This window comes from Bufo bufo, chromosome 2, assembly GCF_905171765.1.
Source record: "Bufo bufo chromosome 2, aBufBuf1.1, whole genome shotgun sequence".
Classification (NCBI taxonomy): Eukaryota; Metazoa; Chordata; class Amphibia; order Anura; family Bufonidae; genus Bufo; species Bufo bufo.
Window position 1 is genome coordinate 538,738,222 of NC_053390.1, and position 26,076 is coordinate 538,764,297.

General features: G+C 41.7%; 1 protein-coding gene across 1 annotated transcript in view; it reads left to right on the forward strand.

Moving 5' to 3' along the window:
- The window catches only part of MRPL1 (mitochondrial ribosomal protein L1), a 66,540-nt gene extending 44,573 nt beyond the window's left edge, over nt 1-21,967 (forward strand). The window contains exons 8-9 of the mRNA XM_040418025.1: nt 19,374-19,455; nt 21,628-21,967. Of these exons, the coding sequence (XP_040273959.1) occupies nt 19,374-19,455; nt 21,628-21,734 (189 nt within the window). The 3' untranslated portion in view covers nt 21,735-21,967. The remainder of the gene's footprint in view (nt 1-19,373; nt 19,456-21,627) is intronic.
- The last annotated feature ends 4,109 nt before the right edge of the window (nt 21,968-26,076 follow it).

The window sequence follows — 26,076 nt, forward strand, 5'->3', positions numbered from 1 at the left end:
CACCTTCCAGTCGGTGTCTGTGGTAGACAGTTTGTCAGGATGAAGTAGGATTTCAGCGGGTTATCGGAGCTGCTCTCAAACGCGTGCTCTCATGCCGGCAGTTGGCCACGCCCCCGTTTTCAACATTTTTAATAACTAAAAATCTGGAAATTGTGGCATGCATTTGTTTTCAGCCCTCACTAAGTCAATACTTTGTAGGACGACCTTTCACTGCAGTTACAGCTGTAAGTCTTTTGGGGTATATTTTTGCCCAGTCTTCTTTTCAAAATATCTCAAGCTCAGTCAGATTGAATGGAGAACGTCTGTGAACACCAATTTTCAAATCTTGACATAGATTCTTAATGGGATTTATTTCTGGCCTTTGACTGGGCCATTGTAACACATGAATATGCCTTGATCTAAACCATTCCATTGTAGCTATGGCTGTATGTTTAGGGTCATTGTCATCCTGGAAGGTGAACCTCTGCCACCGTTTCAAGTCTTTTGCAGCCTCTACCAGGTTTTCCTCCAGGATTGCACTTTATTTAGTTCCAGTCATCGTCCCATCAACCCTGACCAGCTTCCCTGACCCTGTTGAAGATAACCATCCCCACAGTATGATGCTGCCACCACCATGTTTCATGGTGTGTTCCGGGTGATATGCAGTGTTTTGCATTTAGGCCAAAAAGTTCAACTTTGGTCTCATCTGACCAGAGCAACTTAACCACCTCCGGACCGCCTAACGCAGGATCGCGTTCCGGAGGTGGCAGCGCTGCTCATAGTCACGCATCTACGCGTCATCTCGCGAGACGCGAGATTTCCTGTGAACGCACGCACACAGGAACGGAAGGTAAGTGAGTGGATCTCCAGCCTGCCAGCGGCGATCGTTCGCTGGCAAGCTGGAGATGTGATTTTTTTTTAACCCCTAACAGGTATATTAGACGCTGTTTTGATAACAGCGTCTAATATACCTGCTACTTGGTCCTCTGGTGGTCCCCTTTGTTTGGATCGACCACCAGAGGACACAGGTAGCTCTGTAATATGTAGCACCACACTACACTACACTACACCCCCCCCCCCCCCCCCGTCACTTATTAACCCCTTATTCACCCCCTGATCACCCCATATAGACTCCCTGATCATCCCCCTGTTATTGATAACCCCCTGTAAGGCTCCATTCAGACATCCGTATGATTTTTACGGATCCACTGATAGATGGATCGGATCCGCAAAACACATACGGACGTCTGAATGGAGCCTTACAGGGGAGTGATCACCCCATATAGACTCCCTGATCACCCCCCTGTCATTGATCACCCCCCTGTAAGGCTGCATTCAGATGTCCGTATGATTTTTACGGATCCACTGATACATGGATCGGATCCGCAAAACACATACAGACATCTGAATGGAGCCTGACAGGGGGGTGATCAATGACAGGGGGGTGATCACCCCATATAGACTCCCTGATCACCCACCTGTCATTGATCACCCCCCTGTCATTGATCACCCCCCTGTAAGGCTGCATTCAGATGTCCGTATGTTTTTTACGGATCCACGGATACATGGATCGGATCCGCAAAACACATACGGACATCTGAATGGAGCCTTATAGGGGGGTGATCAATGACAGGGGGGTGATCAATGACAGGGGGGTGATCACCCCATATAGACTCCCTGATCACCCCCCTGTCATTGATCACCCCCCCTGTCATTGATCACCCCCCTGTAAGGCTCCATTCAGACTTTTTTTGGCCCAAGTTAGCGGAAATTATTATTTTTTTCTTACAAAGTCTCATATTCCACTAACTTGTGTCAAAAAATAAAATCTCACATGAACTCACCATACCCCTCACGGAATCCAAATGCGTAAAAATTTTTAGACATTTATATTCCAGACTTCTTCTCACGCTTTAGGGCCCCTAGAATGCCAGGGCAGTATAAATACCCCACATGTGACCCCATTTCGGAAAGAAGACACCCCAAGGTATTCCGTGAGGGGCATATTGAGTCCATGAAAGATTGAAATTTTTGTCCCAAGTTAGCGGAAAGGGAGACTTTGTGAGAAAAATAAAAATCCATTTCCGCAAACTTGTGCCAAAAATTTTTTTTTTCTATGAACTCGCCATGCCCCTCATTGAATACCTTGGGGTGTCTTCTTTCCAAAATGGGGTCACATGTGGGGTATTTATACTGCCCTGGCATTTTAGGGGCCCTAAAGCGTGAGAAGAAGTCTGGGATCCAAATGTCTAAAAATGCCCTCCTAAAAGGAATGTGGGCCCCTTTGCGCATCTAGGCTGCAAAAAAGTGTCACACATGTGGTATCGCCGTACTCAGGAGAAGTTGGGCAATGTGTTTTGGGGTGTCTTTTTACATATACCCATGCTGGGTGAGATAAATATCTTGGTCAAATGCCAACTTTGTATAAAAAATTGGAAAAGTTGTCTTTTGCCGAGATATTTATCTCACCCAGCATGGGTATATGTAAAAAGACACCCCAAAACACATTGCCCAACTTCTCCTGAATACGGCGATACCACATGTGTGACACTTTTTTGCAGCCTAGGTGGGCAAAGGGGCCCACATTCCAAAGAGCACCTTTCGGATTTCACCGGCCATTTTTTACAGATTTTGATTTTAAACTCCTTACCACACATTTGGGCCCCTAGAATGCCAGGGCAGTATAACTACCCCACAAGTGACCCCATTTTGGAAAGAAGACACCCCAAGGTATTCGCTGATGGGCATAGTGAGTTCATAGAACTTTTTATTTTTTGTCACAAGTTAGTGGAATATGAGACTTTGTAAGAAAAAAAAAAAAATAATCATTTTCCGCTAACTTGTGACAAAAAATAAAAAGTTCTATGAACTCACTATGCCCATCAGCGAATACCTTAGGGTGTCTACTTTCCGAAATGGGGTCATTTGTGGGGTGTTTGTACTGTCTGGCCATTGTAGAACCTCAGGAAACATGACAGGTGCTCAGAAAGTCAGATGCTTCAAAAAGCGGAAATTCACATTTTTGTACCATAGTTTGTAAACGCTATAACTTTTACCCAAACCATTTTTTTTTTTACCCAAACATTTTTTTTTTTTATCAAAGACATGTAGAACAATAAATTTAGAGAAAAATTTATATATGGATGTCGTTTTTTTTGCAAAATTTTACAACTGAAAGTGAAAAATGTCATTTTTTTGCCAAAAAATCGTTAAATTTCGATTAATAACAAAAAAAAGTAAAAATGTCAGCAGCAATGAAATACCACCAAATGAAAGCTCTATTAGTGAGAAGAAAAGGAGGTAAATTTCATTTGGGTGGTAAGTTGCATGACCGAGCAATAAACGGTGAAAGTAGTGTAGGTCAGAAGTGTAAAAAGTGGCCTGGTCATTAAGGGTGTTTAAGCTATGGGGGCTGAAGTGGTTAATCCACCTGGTTGCTGTGTCACCTACATGGCTTGTGGCAAACTGCAAACAGAACTTATGGCTTGCTTTCAAAAATGATTTTCTTCTTGCCACTTTTCTTCCATAAAGGGCAGATATGTGGAGTACACAACTAATAATTGTCCTGTGGAAAGATTCTCCCACCTGAGCTGTGGATCTCTGCAGCTCTTTCAGAGTGACCACAGCTTCTTGGCTGCTTCTCTAATTAGTGCTTTCTGGGCTGTCAGTTTAGGTGGACGGCCATGTGAGATGTTCATAGCTTGGGGTATTTTTTTTTAACCTAACCCTGCTTTACACTTCTCCACAACTTTATCCCAGACCTGTCTGCTGTGTTTCTTGGTTTTTATGATGCTGTTTGATCAATAAAGTTGTCTAACAAGCCTTTACAGAGCAGCTGTAGTTGTATTGGGAATAAACACAGATGGACTGTATTAACTAACACAGCTGGACTCTATTTACTAATTAGGTGACTTCTGAAGGCAATTGGTCACACTGGATTTTATTTATGGCTATCAGAGTACAGAAGGCTGAATACAAAATATGCATGTCACACTTTTCAGATTTTTACCCAATCCTATAAAAGCCCCCCAATATGCCGGGCCCCCTACACTGTATATGCTTACCTGGATCCCAGCTCCCTGCACCGCTCCTGGTTCCCTGCACCGCCCCCGCCGTTTCCCCCAGTGTCGGGGGGAGCAGCCAATGACAGGCCATGACGGGGATGGGGGAGCGAGCCTCCCTAGCGTCACCTGATACTAGGGAGGCTTGTCCCCGTCTGCCATTGGCTGCTCCCCCAGACACCGGATGTTTTTATCTGCCCTGTGTATTTCTGATCACCGCCGCACGGCGGGCGGTGATCGGAAGCCGGTGCCTGCTCAAATCATTGAGCAGGCACCTCTGCTAAATGCCCGGGGCGGTCCCGAGACCCCTCCATGTCGGCGATCGCCGCAAATCGCAGGTCAATTCAGACCTGCGGTTTGCGGCTTTTACCTATTGCGGCGGGCGGTGCCATCGGGTCCCCATGCGGCTGTAGGGGGGACCCGATGGCATGGAAGGCAGCGCGCTGCCTTCCTGTGACGTGCCTGTGAGATCTCACAGGCCGGAAGCTGTATGAGTAATACACACAGTATATACCCCCAAAAGTTCAAGTCCCAAAGTGGGACAAAAAATTAAGTGAAAAAAAAGTTGAAAAATTAAAGTTTTCCCCCCAAAAAATTAAGTTTCAAGTAAAAATAAACAAAAACGTAATTTTCCCCAAATAAAGTAAAAAAAAATTGGTAAGAAATAGGGGGGAAAAAAAGTATACATATTAGGTATCACCGCGTCCGTATCGACCGGCTCTATAAACATATCACATGACCTAACCCCTCAGATGAACACCATAAAAAATAAAAACTGTGCTAAATAAACCATTTTTTTGTTTACATCACAAAAAGTACAACAGCAAGCGATCAAAAAGGCGTTTGCCCACCAAAATAGTACCAATCTAACCGTCACATCATCCTGCAAAAAATGAGCCCCTATCTGAGACAATCGCCCAAAAAATAAAAAAACTATGGCTCAAAATATGGAGACACTAAAACATATTTTTTTTTTTGTTTTAAAAACGCTGTTATTGTGTAAAACTTACATAAATAAAAAAAAGTATACATATTAGGTATCGCCGCGTCCGTATCGACCGGCTCTATAAAAACATCACATGACCTAACCCCTCAGATGAACACCGTAAAAAATTTAAAATAAAAACTGTGCTAAATAAACCATTTTTTGTCACTTTACGTCACAAAAAGTGTAATGGCAAGCGATCAAAAAGTCACACGTACCCCAAAAGTGCCAATAAAACAGTCATCTCATCCCGCAAAAATCATACCCTACCCAAGGTAATCGCCCAAAAACGGAAAAAATTATGGCTCTCAGACTATGGAAACACTAAAACATGATTTTTTTGGGCTTCAAAAATGAAATCATTGTGTAAAACTTACATAAATAAAAAAAAAAGTATACATATTAGGTATCGCCGTGTCCGTGACAACCTGGTCTATAAAAATACCACATGATCTAACCTGCCAGATGAATGTTGTAAATAACAAAAAATAAAAACGGTGCCAAAACAGCTATTTCTTGTTATCTTGCCTCACAAAAAGTGTAATATAGAGCAACCAAAAATCTGATGTACCCTAAACTAGTACCAACAAAACTTCCACCCTATCCCGTAGTTTCTAAAATGGGGTCACTTTTTTGGAGTTTCTACTCTAGGGGTGCATCGGGGGGCTTCAAATGGGACATGGGGTAAAAAAAAACAGTCCAGCAAAATCTGCCTTCCAAAAACCGTATGGCATTCCTTTCCTTCTGCGCCCTGCCGTGTGCCCGTACAGTAGTTTACGACCACATATGGGGTGTTTCTTTAAACTACAGAAACAGGGCCATAAATATTGAGTTTTGTTTGGCTGTTAATCCTTGCTTTGTTACTGGATAAAATGGATTAAAATTGATAATTTGCCAAAAAAATTGTAATTCTGAAATTTCATCTCCATTTGCCAATAACTCTTGTGGAACACCTAAAGGGTTAACGACTTTTGTAAAAATCAGTTTTTAATACCTTGAGAGGTGTAGTTTCTTAGATGGGGTCACTTTTATGGAGTTTCTACTCTAGGGGTGCATCAGGGGGGCTTCAAATGGGACATGGTGTAAAGAAAAAACAGTCCAGCAAAATCTGCCTTCCAAAAACCGTATGGCATTCCTTTCCTTCTGCGTTATGTAGTTTACGACCACATATGGGGTGTTTCTGTAAATTACAGAATCGGGGCCATAAATATTGAGTTTTCTTTGGCTGTTAACCCTTGCTTTGTAAAAGTAAAAAAAATATTAAAATGGAAAATTTGCCAAAAAAGTGAAATTTTGAAATTGTATCTCTATTTTCCATTAATTCTTGTGGAACACCTAAAGGTTTAACGATGTTTGTAAAATCAGTTTTGAATACCTTGAGGGGTGTAGTTTCTAGAATGGGGTAATTTTTGGGTGGTTTCTATTATGTAAGCCTCGCAAAGTGACTTCAGACCTGAACTGGTCTCTAAAAATTTGGTTTTTGAAAATTTCTGAAAAATTTCAAGATTTGCTTCTAAACTTCTAAGCCTTGTAACATCCCCAAAAAATTAAATATCATTCCCAAAATGATCCAAACATGAAGTAGACATATGGGGAATGTAAAGTAATAACAATTTTTTGAGGTATTACTATGTATTATAGAAGTAGAGAAATTGAAACTTGGAAATTTGCAATTTATTTCAAATTTTTGGTAAATTTGGTATTTTTTTATAAATAAAAATGATTTTTTTTTACTTCATTTTACCAGTGTCATGAAGTACAATATGTGACGAAAAAACAATCTCAGAATGGCCTGGATAAGTCAAAGCGTTTTAAAGTTATCACCACTTAGTGACGCTGGTCAGATTTAAAAAAAATGGCCTGGTCCTTAAGGTGAAATAAGGCTGTGTCCTTAAGAAGTTAAACACTTTAAAAACCATGTATCATTTTCATTTTATACATAATTGCTACTTTGTGTTGGTCTATCACATAAAATCCCAACAAAATACATTTAAGTTTCTGGGTGTAACGTGAAAAAATTTGCAAAAGTTCAAGCGGTATGAATACGTTTTCAAGACACTGTATGTCATAGATTCCCCCTCTAAAAGTCATAATAGAGAGCTACTGTGTAAGGGTGTCTTCCACTGTGGTGGACTTGGCCATCGTTAGCCATTCATTGGAATGGTCTGCCAGGTAATGCAATATTTCCCCTGCAGTGTCATCGTGAAACAACCTGTTCAGGTGGCCTTACAAATCTGAGTCTGTCCTCCATCCAGCCACATGTTTCAAAGGTTGAGTGACGTAATTCTCTGCTCCGGTCTTTCTTTGATCAGTGATTCGCCTTTTGGCTCTCTGGCCAATAGTGTGATTGTAGGTTAGATAGCATAATACATTACTGAACATTATAAGCCAACACTAATGAAACAATAGCAACATGTGAGTGCTATATGCAGAAGTAGGGTAGCTGATAAGGAAATCTACATAACACAGATGTCGCTAGTATTCTCTTTCTCTAGATGGAACGGAGTTTAACCCCTTCTCACTCTGTTACATACTATTACATTACAGACTGGTAGGAGTTAATGGTCTGTGCTGTAATAATATGACACAGAGATGGCTCAGGAGTTGGACCCGCGCCATCATTCACAGGTCCTGTCTGTTTTATACAGCAGGCACCAGGCTCTCAATGCCAAGATCAGAGATAGCGACCATGGCATCTGAGAGCTTAGACAGAGGGAGGGAGCTCCTTCAGTCCTCTGATGGGAACGCTGGTACTGGACGGAGCTGACTACTGCAGTGCTGCTTCCATTCTCTTTAGTGGGATCAGCGATGCAGGTACCAGCTTTATCCACTACACAATGGACACAGCTGTGTAGTTCTAGAACTACTCTGAAAAAGCTGATCTATGAGGGCGGAGTGTTGGACTGAGGATAGGCCATCAATATTTAAATCCTGGAATACCCCTTTAAGTATCAAACTAGGCTGCATCCTTATCGGGTTAAATACAGGAATACAGAGTAGTTGATTAGCCCTGGCAGGAACAGTAATACTGGCCATACACATTAGATAAAGGTCGGATGTACCCATATACAGTGCTACCCATAATTATGCATACCCCTGGCAAATTTTGACTTCAAGTTACTTTTATTCAACCAGCAAGTAATTTTTTGACGCGAAATGACATAGGTGTCTCCCAAAAGATAATAAGACGATGTACAAGAGGCATTATTGTGGAAAAAATATATAAATTCTCAGCTTTTTACATTTGAGCAAAAAGTGTCCAGTCCAACATTATTCATACCCTTCTCAATAATCAATAGAAAAAAGCCTTTATTGGCTATTACAGCAATCAAACACTTCCTATAATTGCAGACCAGCTTTTTGCATGTCTCCACAGGTATTTTTGACCATTCATCTTTAGCAATGAGCTCCAAATCTTTCAGGTTGGAGGGTCTTCTTGCCATCACCCTGATCTTTAGCTCCCTCCACAGATTCTCAATTGGATTCAAGTCTGGACTCTGGCTGGGCCACTCCAAAACGTTAATGTTGTTGTCTGCTAACCATTTCTTCACCACTTTTGCTGTGTATTTTGGGTCATTGTCATGCTGAAATGTCCACTGGTGCCCAAAGCCAAGTTTCTCTGCAGACTGCCTGATGTTGTCGTTGAGAATCCTCATGTATTGCTCTTTTTTCATGGTGCCGTTTACTGTGATTAGGTTCCCTTGTCCATTGGCTGAAAAACACCCCCAAAGCATTAGGTTCCCACCACCATGTTTGACAGTGGGGATGGTGTTCTTTGGGTTGAAGGCTTCTCCTTTTTTACGCCAAATGAAGGAAACATCATTGTGACCAAACAATTGAATTTTTGTTTCATCTAACCATAACACAGAAGACCAGAAGTCTTCTTTGTCCAGAGGAGCTTTTGCAAAGGCCAAGCGAGCTTTTGTGTGCCTTATCTGGAGAAGTGGCATTCTCCTTGGTCTGCATTGTGCAGTGTCCGTTGGATTGTTTGCCTTGAGACATTGCCACCAGCAGAGCCCAGATTCACCAGGATGGCCTTGGTGGTGATCCTTGGATTCTTTTTCACCTAACTATCCTCCTGGCCAGCACAGGTGTCGCTTTTGGCTTCCGACCACGTCCTCTGAGATTTTCCACAGTGCGGAACATCTTGTATTTTTTGCTCAAATGTAAATAAAAGCTGAGAAATGTTTTTTTTCCACAATAATGCCTCTTGTACATCGTCTTATTATCTTTTGGGAGAAACCTATGTCATTTCCCATAAAAAAAATTACTTGCTGGTTGAATAAAAGTAACTAAGTCAAAATTTGCCAGGGGTATGAATAATTATGGGCAGCACTGTGTGTGTGTGTGTATATATATATATATATATATATGCGCCTAACAGTTATTCTAGAACAGATTCAGGCGTGGGGGAAAAGGAACAGACATGTTCGATTTTGCATAGGATCTCGGGGGGCATTACTGTAGAACGGATAGAGGTGCATATTCATAAGTGAAAGTATGCCGTACTAAGAGAAGCATGGCCAACTAGAATATGTAAATATCCTTTTTTTTTTGGGGGGGGGGGGATTGGTGAAAGGTCCTCATTAAATTTGTTGCCTTGCTTTTTTTTGCCCTTATTGCCATGTGAAAGAGTTTGTTCAGTTTGATGATATTTCATGCATGTAATGTGCCTTTATGATAGTTCATATAACAGCCTCCCCTGACCCCCGATCAGTGCTCTCTTTTGATGAGAGATTGTGGCGGATTTCTTCTTTATATTGTAGTTGTCGCTAATATCAACAGTAACACAGCAACGTAGTGTAAATATTATGGCATTGCGTGGACGTGTGTATTATCACGATCTGGAAGCTAAAGTTTGTACTATACCTGTATTGTATTGGTAAATTTTACAGCTGTATATTAGGAAACAGTCTAATAAAAGCATGATGCTTTATATTAAAAGAAGACGTCATGAAGTCACGCTTTTACAGTACAAGTAATTATAATGTTTGTTACCTTTTAAACTAAGCATCGAAGACCTAGATACCTATCTAATTCATATGGGAGTTGAGGACATTGCAGTGTGTATCGGACAATTAACTTATTTATATAGGGTTTTCTTTCTTGATTGTTGTCATATGTAAATGTTGATTATTGTTTATACACATGAAAAATGTTTTTGTGATTGGATACCATCCTGAAGTCATGTATAAAGCATAGAATAATAATAAAAAGATCAAATGCAAACATTTTGGACCTGTAGTAGTTGAAGCCGGAAACAGCCTGAGGAAGCAGTCACGTGAACAGATCAAGTTGCCGCTGCTATCTTGCATCCCATGGACATGGAGTATTCCATCCAGGTTGCTGTGTTGACATTGCTGATACCAGGGCAGCCAGAGGGCCTTTTAAATCTCGGAGCTGGGGTTACAGTACACAATGATTTTTGCTTAACATTACCATTTATGGGCTTTATACAAGTTTATGTATAGATTGGCCAGCCCCTTTAATCGTTTTCCCCTGTTCGGTATACCTTACTCATTCTGTTTGCAGTTTAGGGCTGACTAAGCATGTTTTTGCATGGCAATTATAGAGGCCCAGTGGGGTAGGCATATGGGGAGGAGAGGACAGGAGTGGTAGCAGTAGGAGGATGGTGAGGTTACTCACAGTGGTGGCTGTTCTGCTCCCTTGGCACTCTAGTGAATAGGGGATGCACTTGTACCCCTGGGGCACACCCTGGTTGTGGTTTCTTGCTCGGTGGAACGTGGGGTGACCATGTTGTTAAGATGACAGGGTGCAAAGGCAGGAGACCAGATGATTTGAGGTAGACAGTGCAGTTTAAGGCTACATTCACACGTCCGTGGTGTGTTGCGGACCCGCAAATTGTGGTTCCGCAACACACCAGCCCGTCACCCCCATAGAAATACCTATTCTTGTCCGCAAGCTGCGGACAAGAATAGGATATGCTCTATCTTTTTGCGGAGCTGCGGACCCAAAATCGGGGCCGCGCTCCGCAATTGCGGCTGCAGACAGCACACTGTGTGCTGTCCGCATCCATTCCGTCCCCATAGAGAATGAATGGATCCGCACCCTTTCCGCAAAATTGCGGAAAGGATGCGGACCCATTTTGCGGACGTGTGAATGGAGCCTAACATATATCAGAAGTCGTTACTGAAGAGAAAGTTCTAAGCAAATATCCACATAAAATGGATGCAAAATTTTCCTAAACAGTTCCAGAAGGTTCTGGGCTTAATCAAGGGGATTACCTCCACTTTCTTGTGTGAGACTTTTCTACATTCCAATCCAGCCTGGGGGTGCAGTTCTCACAAACCTGTCTACAATTTCTGTGTTGTAGACCCAATGAGAGAAACACAATTTGTCACACTGGTATGACTAGTGTGCCAAGGGCTGTGTAGTTCCGGAGTCATAAATTTGCATTACCTTCACAGTCTACTTCCACGCACCCTCCTTTTAGCTGCTCAACCTTTTCAATAATTTTTTTCTACTTTGTCTCATGGCTTCGATGGAGCCTTCCTTGTCTCAAGTTTTCCTAAAGTTGCTTACTTGCAGTACTGGAGTTAGCTGCTTGTAGCTCACTCTCCAGCTCTAGACTCCTACACTAACTGACTAACCTCACAGCAACAAGTCTAAGCCCAAAGGTCAGGGACCACCACTTTCCTGGAGACAGTAGTTGAGGGACTGAGATTAACCCTGTGATTCAGCCAGAAGTTGCCTACAATTCACATAACATAGTGTAACACCTAATAATACATTAGAAATCATGTACAGTAACATCTAAAACTGTCATTAGCAGTGGCCTAATGGGTTCACTGCACAATATGTTCATATATTTTTGTTAACATTTTTAGAGTGTTCATCTCTTATGTCGGAAGTATTTAATTATACTTTAGTCTGCAGTATACGTTTGCTAACATGGCTTCTTTGCTTTGGCTACCTCACATCTTACTTCGTCTTCTCTCCCTTCTGCTGTTTTGTATCCATTACCTGTCATCCTTTGAGTGGAACCAGCATCTGCATGGAAGGGGGATCGATCTGTAGGAACTTTAGTGTGATTTATTGTAGGACTGTACTTTATTTTTTGCCTGGCTCTTCTCTACTCTCTTTGCTGTAAAGCAATAAGTTACAAAACCGAGGTTCTACACTCTTCACAGTCTGATAGTATCATCAATGAAACAGAGCTGGACTGAACGTCCTCCAACAAGGAATCTAAATTATTTCAAATAGACTTCTCATTGCTAAAAACTAAGCATGCAACTATGTAAGTATTTATGCCCAAGATAATGGAACAATTTAAAACTTATATAAGTTGCCTTGTTACAAGCTTTTCTTGTTGTGGTAGTCATTTATATATATTGTTATACTGTATATTGAGCATGTGCGGCCTTCTCAGTGAGCAGGACAAAGAAATAAGAAAAGGAACAAAAAGCAGGAGACACTATACAGACACATTTTATTGAATAGCTCTGTGCCTATACAACATTTTTAATTGCATGCAATTCCAAAAATATTCAGATCCAAACGGGACAACCCCTTTAAGAGTGACAGAGAATCAGAAAAACTTACTATCTGGTATCAAGACTGAATGGATTCATATAAAGTGCTGTAGTGCTATAATAGCATAATGAAAAATACAGACCAGTACAGCAGCTGCCACCCCAATGGACATTTTGCTGCCTAGCTTCTTCTGGGGGAATAAGATATGTTGCAGACGTATGCTGTGTGGCAAAACTACATGAATTTGCTGCAGGTTTTGGTCATGCAGTTTTTACAGATACTAATTTTTATATATATATATATATATATATATATATATATATATAAATTTTTCCATCTGTTTCACTTGTAGAAACCATCTGGCTAAGAAACTGTAACTGCCACAAAGTACAGTACAGTGGTCCCTCAAGATACAGTGGCCTCAGGATACAATATTTTCAACATACAATGGTCTTTTCTGACCCATTGTAAGTTGAAACTAGACTCAACATACAATGCCTCAGACTTAGATCCAACCAATCTCTGGTAAAATAATGTATTACCGTATTTTTCTCGTTTTGTGCGGATCCGTCTTGTATCTGCACAGACGGATCCGCACGAATAATGCAAACGCTTGTATCTGTTAATAACTGATCCATTTGCATTAATAAGATAAAAGTCTAAGTCAAAACTGATTCGTCTTGACTTGCATTGAAAGTCAATGGGGGACAGATCCGTTTTCAATTGCATCATATTGTGTCAGTGAAAAACGGATCCGTCACAATTGACTTACATTGTAAGTCTTGACGGATCCGTTAGGGTCCGCATAGTCAGACGGTCACCAAAACTCTGCAAGCTGCGTTTTAGTGACCGTCTAAAAAATGTAACTGAGACCGAGCGCAGCCAAAGTGATGCGTTCTGAACGGATCCTTATCCATTCAGAATGCATTGGGGCTTAACTGATCCATTTTGGGCCGCTTGTGAGAGCCCTGAAACGGATCTCACAAGCGGACCCAGAAACGTCAGTGTGAAAGTAGCTTAAGACACACTTTTCCCCCCCCAAAAGTGGGGGGAAAATAGCAGTGCGTCTTATAGGGCGAATGCTTCAATTTACAATGATACACGGCCGCCGCGATGCCGCACAGCGTGGTCGGCGGGTGTATTAACTGAGAGGTAGGAGGGGCTGGGGGACGGCATCTGGATTAGGAATGACAGCGGGGACCGGTGCAGTCCCTGTATTCTAATGCACCAGCCCCACTCACTGTTGTATAATCTTATCTAACCTGTAGGCATTGTTAAGATATACGAATCTTGTGTAATCCAGCTGTATTACTTACAACAAGTTCCATAGCAGAGAGGAGGCAGGCCGGGCGGGCGGCGTGTCACTCACTACGTCATACGCCTGCTCCGCCCAATTTATGAATGAAGCAGGCGGCACGGGCGCGTAACGTAGTGAGTGACGCGTCGACCGCCCGTCCTCCTGGCCTGCCTCCTCCCTCCTCTTTGCTACGGAACTTAGTTGTAAGTAATACAGCTGGATTACACATGATTATTATATCTTAACAATGCAGGTTAGATAAGATTATACAACAGTGAGCGGGGCCGGTGCATTAAACTACAGGGACTGCACCGGTCCCCGCTGTCATTCTTAATCCAGATGCCGGCCCCCAGCCCCTGTATTGGTCATTCACACTGCAGAGACACTGTTATGGGGGGGGGATCTGTGAATGGAACATAGCATAAGATGCTATATATGTGTCATCCACAGATCCCCCCCCCATAGCAGTGTCATCCACAGATCCCCCCCCCCCATAGCAGTGTCATCCACAGATCCCCCCCCCATAGCAGTGTCATCCACAGATCCCCCCCCCCATAGCAGTGTCATCCACAGATCCCCCCCCCCCCCATAGCAGTGTCATCCACAGATCCCCCCCATAGCAGTGTCATCCACAGATCCCCCCCCCCCCCATAGCAGTGTCATCCACAGATCCCCCCCCCCCCATAGCAGTGTCATCCACAGATCCCCCCCCATAGCAGTGTCATCCACAGATCCCCCCCCATAGCAGTGTCATCCACAGATCCCCCCCCCCATAGCAGTGTCATCCACAGATCCCCATCATAGCAGTGTCATCCACAGATTCCCCCCCATAACAGTGTGTCCTCCACAGATCCCCCATAAGTGTGTCCTCCACAGATCCCCCCCATAACAGTGTGTCCTCCACAGATCCCCCCATAACAGTGTGTCCTCCACAGATCCCCCATAACAGTGTGTCATCCACAGATCACCATTAGTTCAAAACCCACCAAAAGCACACCTTTTGGTTCAAAATATAATTTTTTCTTATTTTCCTCCTCAAAGATCTAGGTGCGTCTTATGGGCGAAAAATACGGTAATTGCTTGTTAGCAGCTATTCCTGACTGTTATATGTAAGGACTTGTTTTAACTATCTTAGTTATCTGCTTATTTTTCTTCAATCTTCATTTTCTCTCATCTTGGATGACATTTTGGGCTTTGGAACCAATTACTCAAGTTACAATGGTTTCAACATACAATGGTCATCCTGGAACTAATTGATATTGTAACTTGAGGGACCTATGTTTCTATGTTATGTATATCAGATCCTTGTGTAAGTAGTAATATGGTGTGCAAAGTTAAATCTACTTTTGGTAGCCCAAGTGGGCAGGCTATGATGGGAACTTGCTGAGACAGAAGATATGACGCCTGCAGTTTAGGTGTCAGCATTAGCTGTAATGCTATTATGTTGTATTCTGTATAATTAACTCATAATTCATGCACTCATTTTAATTATGGTGCTACGTGCTGGGCTTTGAAGGACAAGGCTTCACAAAAGTATTTGTAGTCTTTGGAGGTACGCTTTAATAATACACTTCTGGATAAACTTAAAGAGAACCTGTCACCGGGCTTTTGGGTATAGAGCTGAGGACATGGGTTGCTAGATGGCCGCTAGCACATCCGCAATACCCAGTCCCCATAGCTCTGTGTGCTTTTATTGTGTAAAAAAAAAAAAACGATTTGATACATATGCAAATTAACCTGAGATGAGTCAGAGCTTGAAAATATGACTCTTCTCTGGTCACACAAGTAAGATATGACTCTTATGTTAATTTGCATATGTATCAAATCTTTTTTTTACACAATAAAAGCACAGAGAGCTATGGGGACTAGGTATTGCGGATGTGCTTTAAAGAGAACCTGTCACCATGAAAATGCAATGGAAGCTACAGGCAGCTTGTTATAGAGCAGGAGAAGATGAGCAGATTGATATATAGTATTGTGGGAAAAGATTCAGTATAATTTATTAATTTACATTCCTGCTCATTCTGAGCTTTGAAGTCAAGGAAGCGGTCCTATCAGTGATTGACAGCTATCTCTGTATACACAGTAATAGAGGGCATGCTGTCAATCACTGATAGGACCTCCTCCTTGACTTCAAAGCTAAGAATGAGCAGGAATGTAAATGAATGAAACAAAAGTTTTACGGACTCATCCCATAAAACTATCAAGCTGCTCAGCTCCTCCTGCTCTATAACATGGTGCTTGCAGATTACGTTTAATGGTTAGCAGATTATATCAATAGTATGACATCAGATTTTCAAAATGCCTTGTATTTATGGAAGGACATACATTGAACCCACCAGATTGCGTTGGACTTGCATTGTTATATAAAAGTAGGTCCAGGTAAAAGAATGCCGTTGAAGGGGCACTAAGATTACCACACTGTATTTACATTGAAACCATATATAAAAACATAAAATACAGAAGTAGGTGCAAGAGTGACTTTGTTTCTGGCCGTAGCACTTAAATTCTGGCATGAGAGCCCATACTTATGTGGCTGATGAAGCTGATGGCCTGCCAGCAATACACCTTGCACAGTGCCTGCGCCTACTCCTGTTTTTTATGCTTTATATGTTTTTAATATAAACAATGTGTGGTAATCTTAGTGCCTCTTGAATTGCGTTCTTTTATCTGGACCTATTGATCTACATTCGGGACCTGACTTGGACATCTTGCTGCAGGAGGCAGTTTCTTCTCTTCCACTTTTACACACAGGGTCTTTCTAGTGTTGTCATAAAAACCAAGTAGATCCATCTATTTCTTCAACTAATAAAATATACAATTCAATATCCCTCCCGTGAAGATCTGAAGCATTTGAACCTGTACAGGTCTTAATCATAGATCAAGATAGTATATAATTTATACTATCATGATCTGTGATTAAGACCTGTACAGGTTGAAACGCGTCAGGTCTTCCTGGGAGGGATATTGAATTTTAATAGTTGAAGAAATAAAGATTTGCTTGGTTTTAATCGATGGATCCACTTGGTTTTCATGGCATTTCCGGAGGGTGTGAATACAGCCCAGATGCGTGCTGAATAGGTCGATCGACCTCCACCTGAGAGCTGGACAACTTGACTTTTTAAGGTATCTTTCTAGTTTTGTGCCTGTATTGGCACAACTCTTACAGTCCCCTGGCCTTGGAACATCACCTTTCCAGCAGAATTCACACAGGGGGCATGGTCCTCTTTATTGTTATCTTTAAAAGTTCTTAAAGACGTTTTCTAGTTACAAATGTCCATTGAAGAACCAGGCAGGCATGAGTGATGTCTAGGAGATAGGACAGCCACATGCTAAATATTGCTATAGGGGGCACTGAGGACAACAAAACTTTACTACACGTATCCCTGCAGACCTCTTTTTATGCTTGTAAATTGCTACGAAGAATCCGTTATGCTCCTTTTGAATCCATTTTTGGCAATTTCGTCAGAGATTCCTTATTTTAGATAATAGAAAAAGTCAGGTTTTTTTTCCCGTTCTTCAGACGGAAAACTAAACCGTGATGTGAACCTGGTCTAACAGTGCCAAAATTATCCTGATATGTGTTCCACCTGCAATTTGTGCCTTTTGTTGCTGACTTGTAAATCTATGCAATTGCTTTCTATTAAACTATACATAAGCCTCTCCCATTTCACATTAGTGAAAGGGAAAATGAGAAAACAGTAATTATTAATACTTCTGCTGATTTTATTTGCTGGGTGCTGACGTGACAACACTAGTAATTTATTCTTAATTAATCCTTTGTTCTTTATCTGCCTGTTATAATTATAGCTGCTGTTAATCTAGGCTATTGATTAGCAAGTGCTCGTCGTTTCGTCACATTGATGAATTTGATGTGTTGGCAATATCCCTGCAATAAGTTGGAAATATGAATGCATGCTTTTTATCCAAAGATGCCTGGTCAATCAAACTATTCTTTAAAGATTATCAATTGTTCTCTTCCCACTGTACAACTCTATTCGATCTGGATTAGCTTTGCTGTAGACAGATTTATTGTATTTACACTTTTAATGTCTCGAAGGTCTTTTACGTTTTAAAGACACTTTGATAGAGGTGGTGGACTTGTTGCAGATTTTCTGTGCGAAATCTGCAGCAAAAATACAATACAGTACAAATGAATGGGGTTCGCATGGATATTTAAACTCACAACATACGATACAACTTTGCAGATTGTTGAAATCCGTGCAAAATCCACAGCATCATTTCTATGTATTTACCACAGAATATCTGCTACGACTGAACAAAGACTACATAAAAACCAAAAATATTCCCTTAAAAATCCCAACCAACAATCTGTTTTAGGGTTGCTTTTCATGATTAAAAAAAAATGCATAAGAACGTGGAAAAGAGTAGTTCTTTAATTACTATTCATTGTTATTTTCTTAACCAGGTTAACATTTGAATGGAAATAACATTTTCTATAATAGCACATACATATGTGCTGTCTGTGTGCCTTATAGTTGTTTACCTAGCTCCGAATCACTAAACGTTTTTGGAAATTGACTCCAGTAATATCTATCTGTAATTTTTTGTTAAAATTAGAGGTACACTTTATGTTTGCAGGATTAAATAAATCTGTCAACTAAGAAAGTACATTTTATGGTAGAATGTGTTTCATGTACTATTAATACAATTTGTAGTTGTCGTTAGTAACAGACTGTATAGTAGTCAAGAGCTGCTTTCACAAATCTGCCGACTATTGGAAACAGTTGACCATTTTTGATAATGCATTGTGTGTGTGAACTGCAGCCTACAAGAGTAAAGGCCCTTTTACACAGGCTGACCTTGCAGGCAATTATTGGGAAGGAACCATTAAATTCCGTTAGTTGCCCTCTCGTCATAGTAGGTGAAAGCTGCATTCACATGTAGCAGTCATTTCCTCACCACTGGGATCGCTCATCTCCTTACAGATTTATTGTTTCTGGGTAGCAGATCTGTTTACACAGGATGATCTGCTGCCCAGAAATGATGATTTTTGGTGTCCACATCAACAATGCTTTCACCCGATGTTCGGAGGCTCCTTCACACAGGGCAATTTTCAAGAACCAGCAGGTGATTTGGGCTCTGAAGCCAAAAGATTTGTTAATGCAGCTATGGAAAAATGGGCTGGAATACATACAATGCATGCTCAGTGTTGCTCAACCTTATGTACATTATATGTGTGACATTTCTTGTAAAGACACGATTTTATATCACGGATGTTAACAGACAGGGAGGAGTAGTTTAGTCACAGCTGGTGAGCCCCAGGTTGAGTACAGGTCCGTACCTACTGCATTCTTTAGTGACCTGCCAAACTTCATGTGACTATGCCAAGAAAATGTATTCATGTACTTTCTAAGCCACTGACCTATTCAGCCTCCTTTCATCATCATGACCTAGATGCCAGCTGGCAAATTTCTGAGCTCTGAATCTTACAGTAAAATAAGAATCTTTTGAGTAGTTTACACGTTACCTTTGTTGAAACGTGTTCTTGCTTATACATATTGCCGTAAGCATATTGATATTTTTTACTTTCCAGCTGGACATGCCTGTTGAACACATAGTTGCCAATCTCGATGCCCTTGTAAAAGATGTTTGCAAACACAAGCCGTTAAGCTTTGGTGAGTATTAGACTTTGTTTTCTGTTATAGCATTTATTTTAGGAAAATTACTTTAATCCAATACCCATTGGTCAAGAAAACCCAATAATAATGATGCCCCAAAAGAACCCCTAGTAGTAATAATCCCCCATAGTGCCCCCAGTACTGAAAAAGCAACTCAAAGTTCCCCCAGTAATAATAAGGCTCCTCCTTAAGCCCCCCCCCCCTGTAGAGCCCCCAGTAGTTATAATGCCCCCTCTAGTACACCCAGTCAACTGCCGCTGTTTGCGATGCAGGCCACAGGCCTCTTCTGATCTAAGTTGCCAGCTTTCCTGATTCAGTCGGTCACAATGAAATCAAGACACAGCGACCACCTTTGCTGTTCTACTGTCTCATATGCCTCAGGCCTTCTGGCCTATGAGAGTGAATGGCGGAGCAGGGAGACATTAGCTCCTGTGTCCCACCACAGTAATTAAAGTGTATCACCATCTTACAATACAGTTGTATAGTTGGTTGCCACTACATTCGGGACCTGACCTAGTGATGTCCAAGCTTAGTATAAAATCTGCACAAAATGCACCAAATTTATTAAAAGTGCATCTTCTGTCAGTCATTGCACCAGAAAATCTAATCGTTACCAGCTCTGAGATGGTGTATATTTAAACTGTAATGTACAACAATTTTTGGGGTAAATTGTAGTAAATGTGACGAGCCATTGAAGACCACAACCACGCTAAGCCACCTATTTTATGCACGACTTTTGAAAAGTAGTGAGAGAAGTGAAAAGTAACAAATTATACGCAAATATGGTACGCGCCTTAAAAAGGTGGTCCCATCTCGCCTAAAAAAACAGCGAGAAGCAACTAATCACCAACCACCGGGTACTGGGAAACAGCAGAGCAGGCTGGTGCTCCACTGTTTCCCTGGCTCTCACTGCGGTGCATGGGAGCTACACAAACTGTTTAGCACAGCAAGCTATGCTCTTTTCAAGTTATGGAAACAACATAGCTTGCTGTGCTATGCAGTTTTGCGTAGCTCCCATGCACCGCAGTGAGAGCCAGGGAAACAGTGGAGCACCAGCCTGCTCTACCGTTTACCAGCCACCAGATGGTTTGCACTTAGTCCCATCTTGCCTTAGAAACGTTAAGATGGGCGAACCTCTTTAATTAGTGAATTATTTTTTTTAAAGAGAATCTGTCACCAGCAACCTCACTATCCAACTTTTTACATAGACATGTAGCTGGGGTTCACCTGATTAAAACACTTTTTTTTTTAAGCCACTTTTGCCATCATTTTGGAACTAAAAACAAAATAATGTTCAAGTTTCATGTACACTTTAAGGTCTCATGTACATGATCGTATGTATTTTGCAGTCTGCAAATTGCGGATGCCATCCATGTTGCATTTTTTGCGGACCTATTAGATTTAGTAGGTCCATGCTCAGCATTTTGTGGCCAAGTGTAGAAGATGTTCTGTCTTTTTGCAGAACATACATACAGATGCGGAAAGCACGCGGATGATCTGTGTTCTTCCCGCATCTGTATGTCCTTTCCACAAATAGATATATGTACGCAAAATGTGGACCACGGACCGCATCCGTGATTTGTAGGCCAAAACAAAGGCAAAAATGGCTTAACAAAAGTACATTTTGTGTCATTTTTATGGCATATAGTTTAGGCATGTGTCAGACAAAAGATATTTTTTTTTATAGAGTGTATATTCTTACATGGCCATACACATTAGTCCAAAGTTGATTAAAACTGACGATTTCAACCAAAACAAATTTACTTCGGATGTAATTTAACAACGAACAAATGTTGTAGCTAACCGAAGTCCAGCCATGTTCAATATTTTCATCCGATAGTTGGACGAAAGGTCTTTTGTTCAAAGAAAGACTGTTCCTGAACGACAAATCTATCTTTCTTTAAAATAATGTTCTCAGAACAATCTTTCGTCCGTCGCCCAGTTTTTTTAACTTGTATGACGATCTTGAACTACTGTAATGGCCAATGTGGACTAAAATGTGTATTGCCATGTCTGCAAAACAAAAGGTTCACCAGATGTTTGTTCAACGGCTGTTCAACCATCAATCAACTTCTAAGGTGTACGGCCACGGATCTTTTTGTGAGTGTCACCAGTGATGCATCTACGAACTTTGTTACATGGTCACTAAAACATATTTTGTCTTCAAAGGTCCCTTTGTAGAAAAGGCTCTCCTCACCAGTGCTACAAGTGAATCCCTTTTCATCAACTGCCAGAAATTTTTCCCACATGAAGTTGAAAATATTGATGAGGAATGAAGATACAAGAAAAGGGTGAAATCTTCTGCACTGACCCAGGCTGTGGAGTCACATGGCAGGTGCTTAAGCCATCTCCGTGAGACCTGGAACGCAGTGACAACTATTGGACTAGAATTACCTCTCATTAGCAAAGGCTCTCAGCAAAGAGGAATAGACAAGGAGAGCAATGTTTGTTTGGAGATGGGAGTGGAACTCCTTTTTGTTTTGTAATAAACACATTATTTCCTAATGTACTTTTTTAAGAGGGTTCTTGATGTATATAATGCCATTTATCAGACACATATTATTGTGAGCATAATTGAAAACAACCTAATTACAGACTGTAATTTTATTCCATTAGCAAAACCTGTTTGGCTAATGACCTAAATTTTCACGTTGCATTAAATGACTGATAGGTATTAATTATTTTGATAGCATTTTCTAGTTTCCTAGAACAAGTGTCCCGGCTCATGAAACCTACACTTCCGACTATGATCACTCAGATGGCTCCTATTGTATACCGTATGGATATTTGAGGAGCTCAAATATCTGATCAACTGCTCTGATCAAGAAATGTACTCAGCGTAATTGCAATGTCAGTTTCCACAAGTGAAGGCATAAGGTGGATGTTGGATGTGGACGCATTCATTTCAATTGGACCGCAAAAAATGTGGAAAGCTCACAGCGTGCTGTCTGCATCCGTATATCCGCTCTGCACACCCACAAAAAAAATACATGTCCTATTCTTGTCTGTTTTGCGGACAAGAATAGGCATTGTTACAACAGGTCATCAAAAAAACGTATGTAAGACAGATGTCACACGGAATTCATCCATATTTTGTGTGGATCTGTGTTTTGCGGACCGCAAAATACATAGGGTTGTCTGAAGGCACTCTTGACTTGCAGGAGCGCACAGCATTATCATGCTGTGTGTCTCTGCATGGCCTTTTTTTCCACAGAATCATAGTGACATAAAGTATGATTCTGTAGAAATAAGGTCAAGCAGAGGCACATAGCATTATAAATCCTGATAATGCCGTGCGCTCCTGCAAGTCCAGAGCGGAGGATAACACTCACACACGGAGTGTGATTCCCGCAATGGACTCGCTCGTGTGAAACAGCCCTTAGGGTGGCGCTTTTCCAGCAGGGCTTCAAGCAGGCTTGGATCTTTGATGTTTGAGCTGGGAAAAGAAGGTGAGGCAGAGACCTGATGCTGCAGACACTCCCTGTTAGTTATGCACAGGATGTAAACACAAGGTCACAGATTATGCTGGAGAAGTCAAAATGTGCTTAGAACTTAGTCATGCGACATATAATGCAGTAAGATTGAACGCTAGTGTTATATACAAAAAGTATAACAGGGTTACAAAAAAACAAAATTGTGTTAACTAGTGTTGAGCAAAGCAAGCTTCCGATGCATCATCCGAAGTCGCTTCGTTCAAAACTTCGGAATAATACTGTACGGAGATCCGTCTTTGTATAGTATTAGAATGTATGGGCTCCGATAAGCCGAAGTAAGTTATTCGTGAAGTCGCGCGTGACTTCGTTGAATAACTTCAGTAGTTGATTTTTAAAACTTGAAACCAAACTCTGCTTCGGTTCCGACTAGTTCCTCGGAACCAAAGCAGAGTTCGGTTTCAAGTTTTAAAGTGGTTTTCTACTTTCAAAATCAAGTACCAAAGTTATTCAACGAAGCCACGCGTGACTTCACAAATAACTTCCTTTGGCTCATCGGAGCCCATACATTCTAATACTGTACAGAGACGGATCTCCATACAGTAATATTCCGAAGTTTTGAACAAAGCGACTTCAAATGAAGCATCCGAAGCTCGCTTTGCTCAACATTAGTGAACACTATTTTGTTGTTGTTTTTTTGTAACCCTTTAGGCTATGTTCCTTAGATATACACTAAAATAGGGAGAGGTGTGCAAGTCCCTAAATCTACAAACAAAAATTATATACTGTATGTGGACACTAGAAATTTGTAAGATGCATTTAGATCCCACCAGTACATGTGGCTGTACGAAAGGTGCGGAACCACTACTGCATCAGCTAGTGATACAACATGCGTATGAATGCTGGGTAAAAAGTGGTAACCTAACGTGATAATAGCACCTGTGAAAGAAATACTGTAGCGTGCTCTGATCACAGGCTAACGTGCTATATCAACAGAAAAAAGGTTTACCAGGTCTAGGACTATATGCTGCCAGGGGGAAGGGAACTATCAACCTTTACATGGGTGACCCTCATTAACTGAACACCAGGTGAATAAATCCTCCCTAAACGCCCCTCCATGCAGCAAGCAATAGGAGTCCTAACTGATCCAGCAGGCGGCTGTCTGTCCTGAATAGATCACATGTGGATGCGCTATGTTCGTACCCTAAACCTAATATTGGAGCTAAACGTTTCGCCATATAGAGGCTCATCAGGAGCTAGGTCAAGTATAGGACAAACAAACACATAGGTGCCGTACGCCTCAGGTGGTGAGGCGACAGCTCCGGCGCTATAATGGCCATAATACGGCCGCCGCTCTCTACAGTTTAAATAGGGAGAAAACCCCTCCCATCGCTGGGCGGATCAAGCGGCAGCTGACAAGTCACGTGAGGTGGGTGTGTGAGACCCGCCCCTCTCCATGCCGCGATCCTGCACTGAGTGTCAACACACTCAAGGATATTGTACGGGGAACAATCTGCGATTCTTTTAAATACATTGTCCAGGAAAAATCACAGATGGGATAGATGAGAATAGCGCTATATACATAGAATGCCGTACATAAGCAATACATGTATAGATAACACATACCGACGGCCATCCATCCATATACCAGAGTTCCTTGTAAGATACATTAACCCCATGTGGGCTGTAGTAGCCATACACATAAACTCAGGGATAATGAATGACTACGTCCACTTAGGACAGAAACCAGAGAGAAGGACAATTAGGTGTGTTGGAGCCGTAGTATATTCACATATAAATCCCAACGGTATTATACTGGGGACCAATGTATAGTTACAAAAAAAAGACGTATGATATATGCTCATTCAGGACGCACAGTGTGCAGCCTGAATGTCCACTCTGCCTCCCTTTGTAACAATCTCCTATCATGGTCTCCACCTCTTAAAGTCCTGTTGACCACTTCAATACCCTGGAACTTAATGGCCCCCACATTGCCAGCGTGTTCGATGGAGACATGCGATGGGAGTATCGGCACCATTGCGGATGTCGTTGAGGTGCTCACCTATCCTCCGCCTGAACTCCCGTACCGTTTTGCCCACATATTGCAGACCGCACAAGCACGTAGCTAAATAGATGACCCCGCTGGTCCTGCAATTGATAAAGGATAGAATTGTGAATTGTCACTGTGCTGGTAAAGCTATGCCCCCGTTGGATCGCCTCACAGGCGACGCAACCACTACAGCGAAAGGTCCCCCTAGGTTGCCTATCAAGCCACGTTACTGGCTGTGGGGTTTGTAAAAAGCTATGGACCAGCCTATCCTTCAAATCTCGGCCACGACGGAATGTGATAGAAGTGGGAGTAGTCCCCACCAGATGTCCCACATCTGGGTCTGATTTCAGAATACTCCAGAACTGAGTGAGAACATCTCAAACACTTTTATGTGCTTCATCAAAGGTGGCAATGATACGGATTTGATTTGACTCATCCTCTCTGGCCCGTGGTTTCAGTAGTGCACCCCGGTTAACCGCCAGCGAATGCTGATATGCACTTTTAAGGACCTGTCGTGGGTATCCCCTCATTTCAAAATGACCTTGGAGGTCCCTTGCTGCCACCTGATAGTCAGTGAGCCTAGAGCAATTTCTGCGTAACCTCAAATATTGCCCTTTTGGTATACCTTTTTTTAAGGGGTGGCAGCAGTAGTGGTTCCGCACCTTTCATACAGCCACATGTACTGGTGGGATCTAAATGCATCTTACAAATGTCTAGTGTCCACATACAGTATATCATTTTTTTTTGTTTGTAGATTTAGGGACTTGCACACCTCTCCCTATTTTAATGTATATCTAATAAACAATTTAAGTTTTATCTTATTCACAACGTTTCTTCTAGCTGTGACTCCATTGACAATTGTGAAACGTAAATTTCATAGCAGTGTGTTTCAGAAGTATCTACCTTTAGGCAATGTTCCCATCACATTTGTGATGTCCATTTAGTATGTATGCAGAAAAAGCTCTTGACCGCATGCGCAAAACGTGTCCTTAACAGTGGAACCCTATTGGTGAGAGATGCCACTGTATGTCAGAATCATATGTTTAATGTGTACATCATGGCGGCAAATGAATACCATAAGTGAAATGTGAGCATAGCTTTAACACAACATGCTGTAATAATACGTCATGGGAAGTA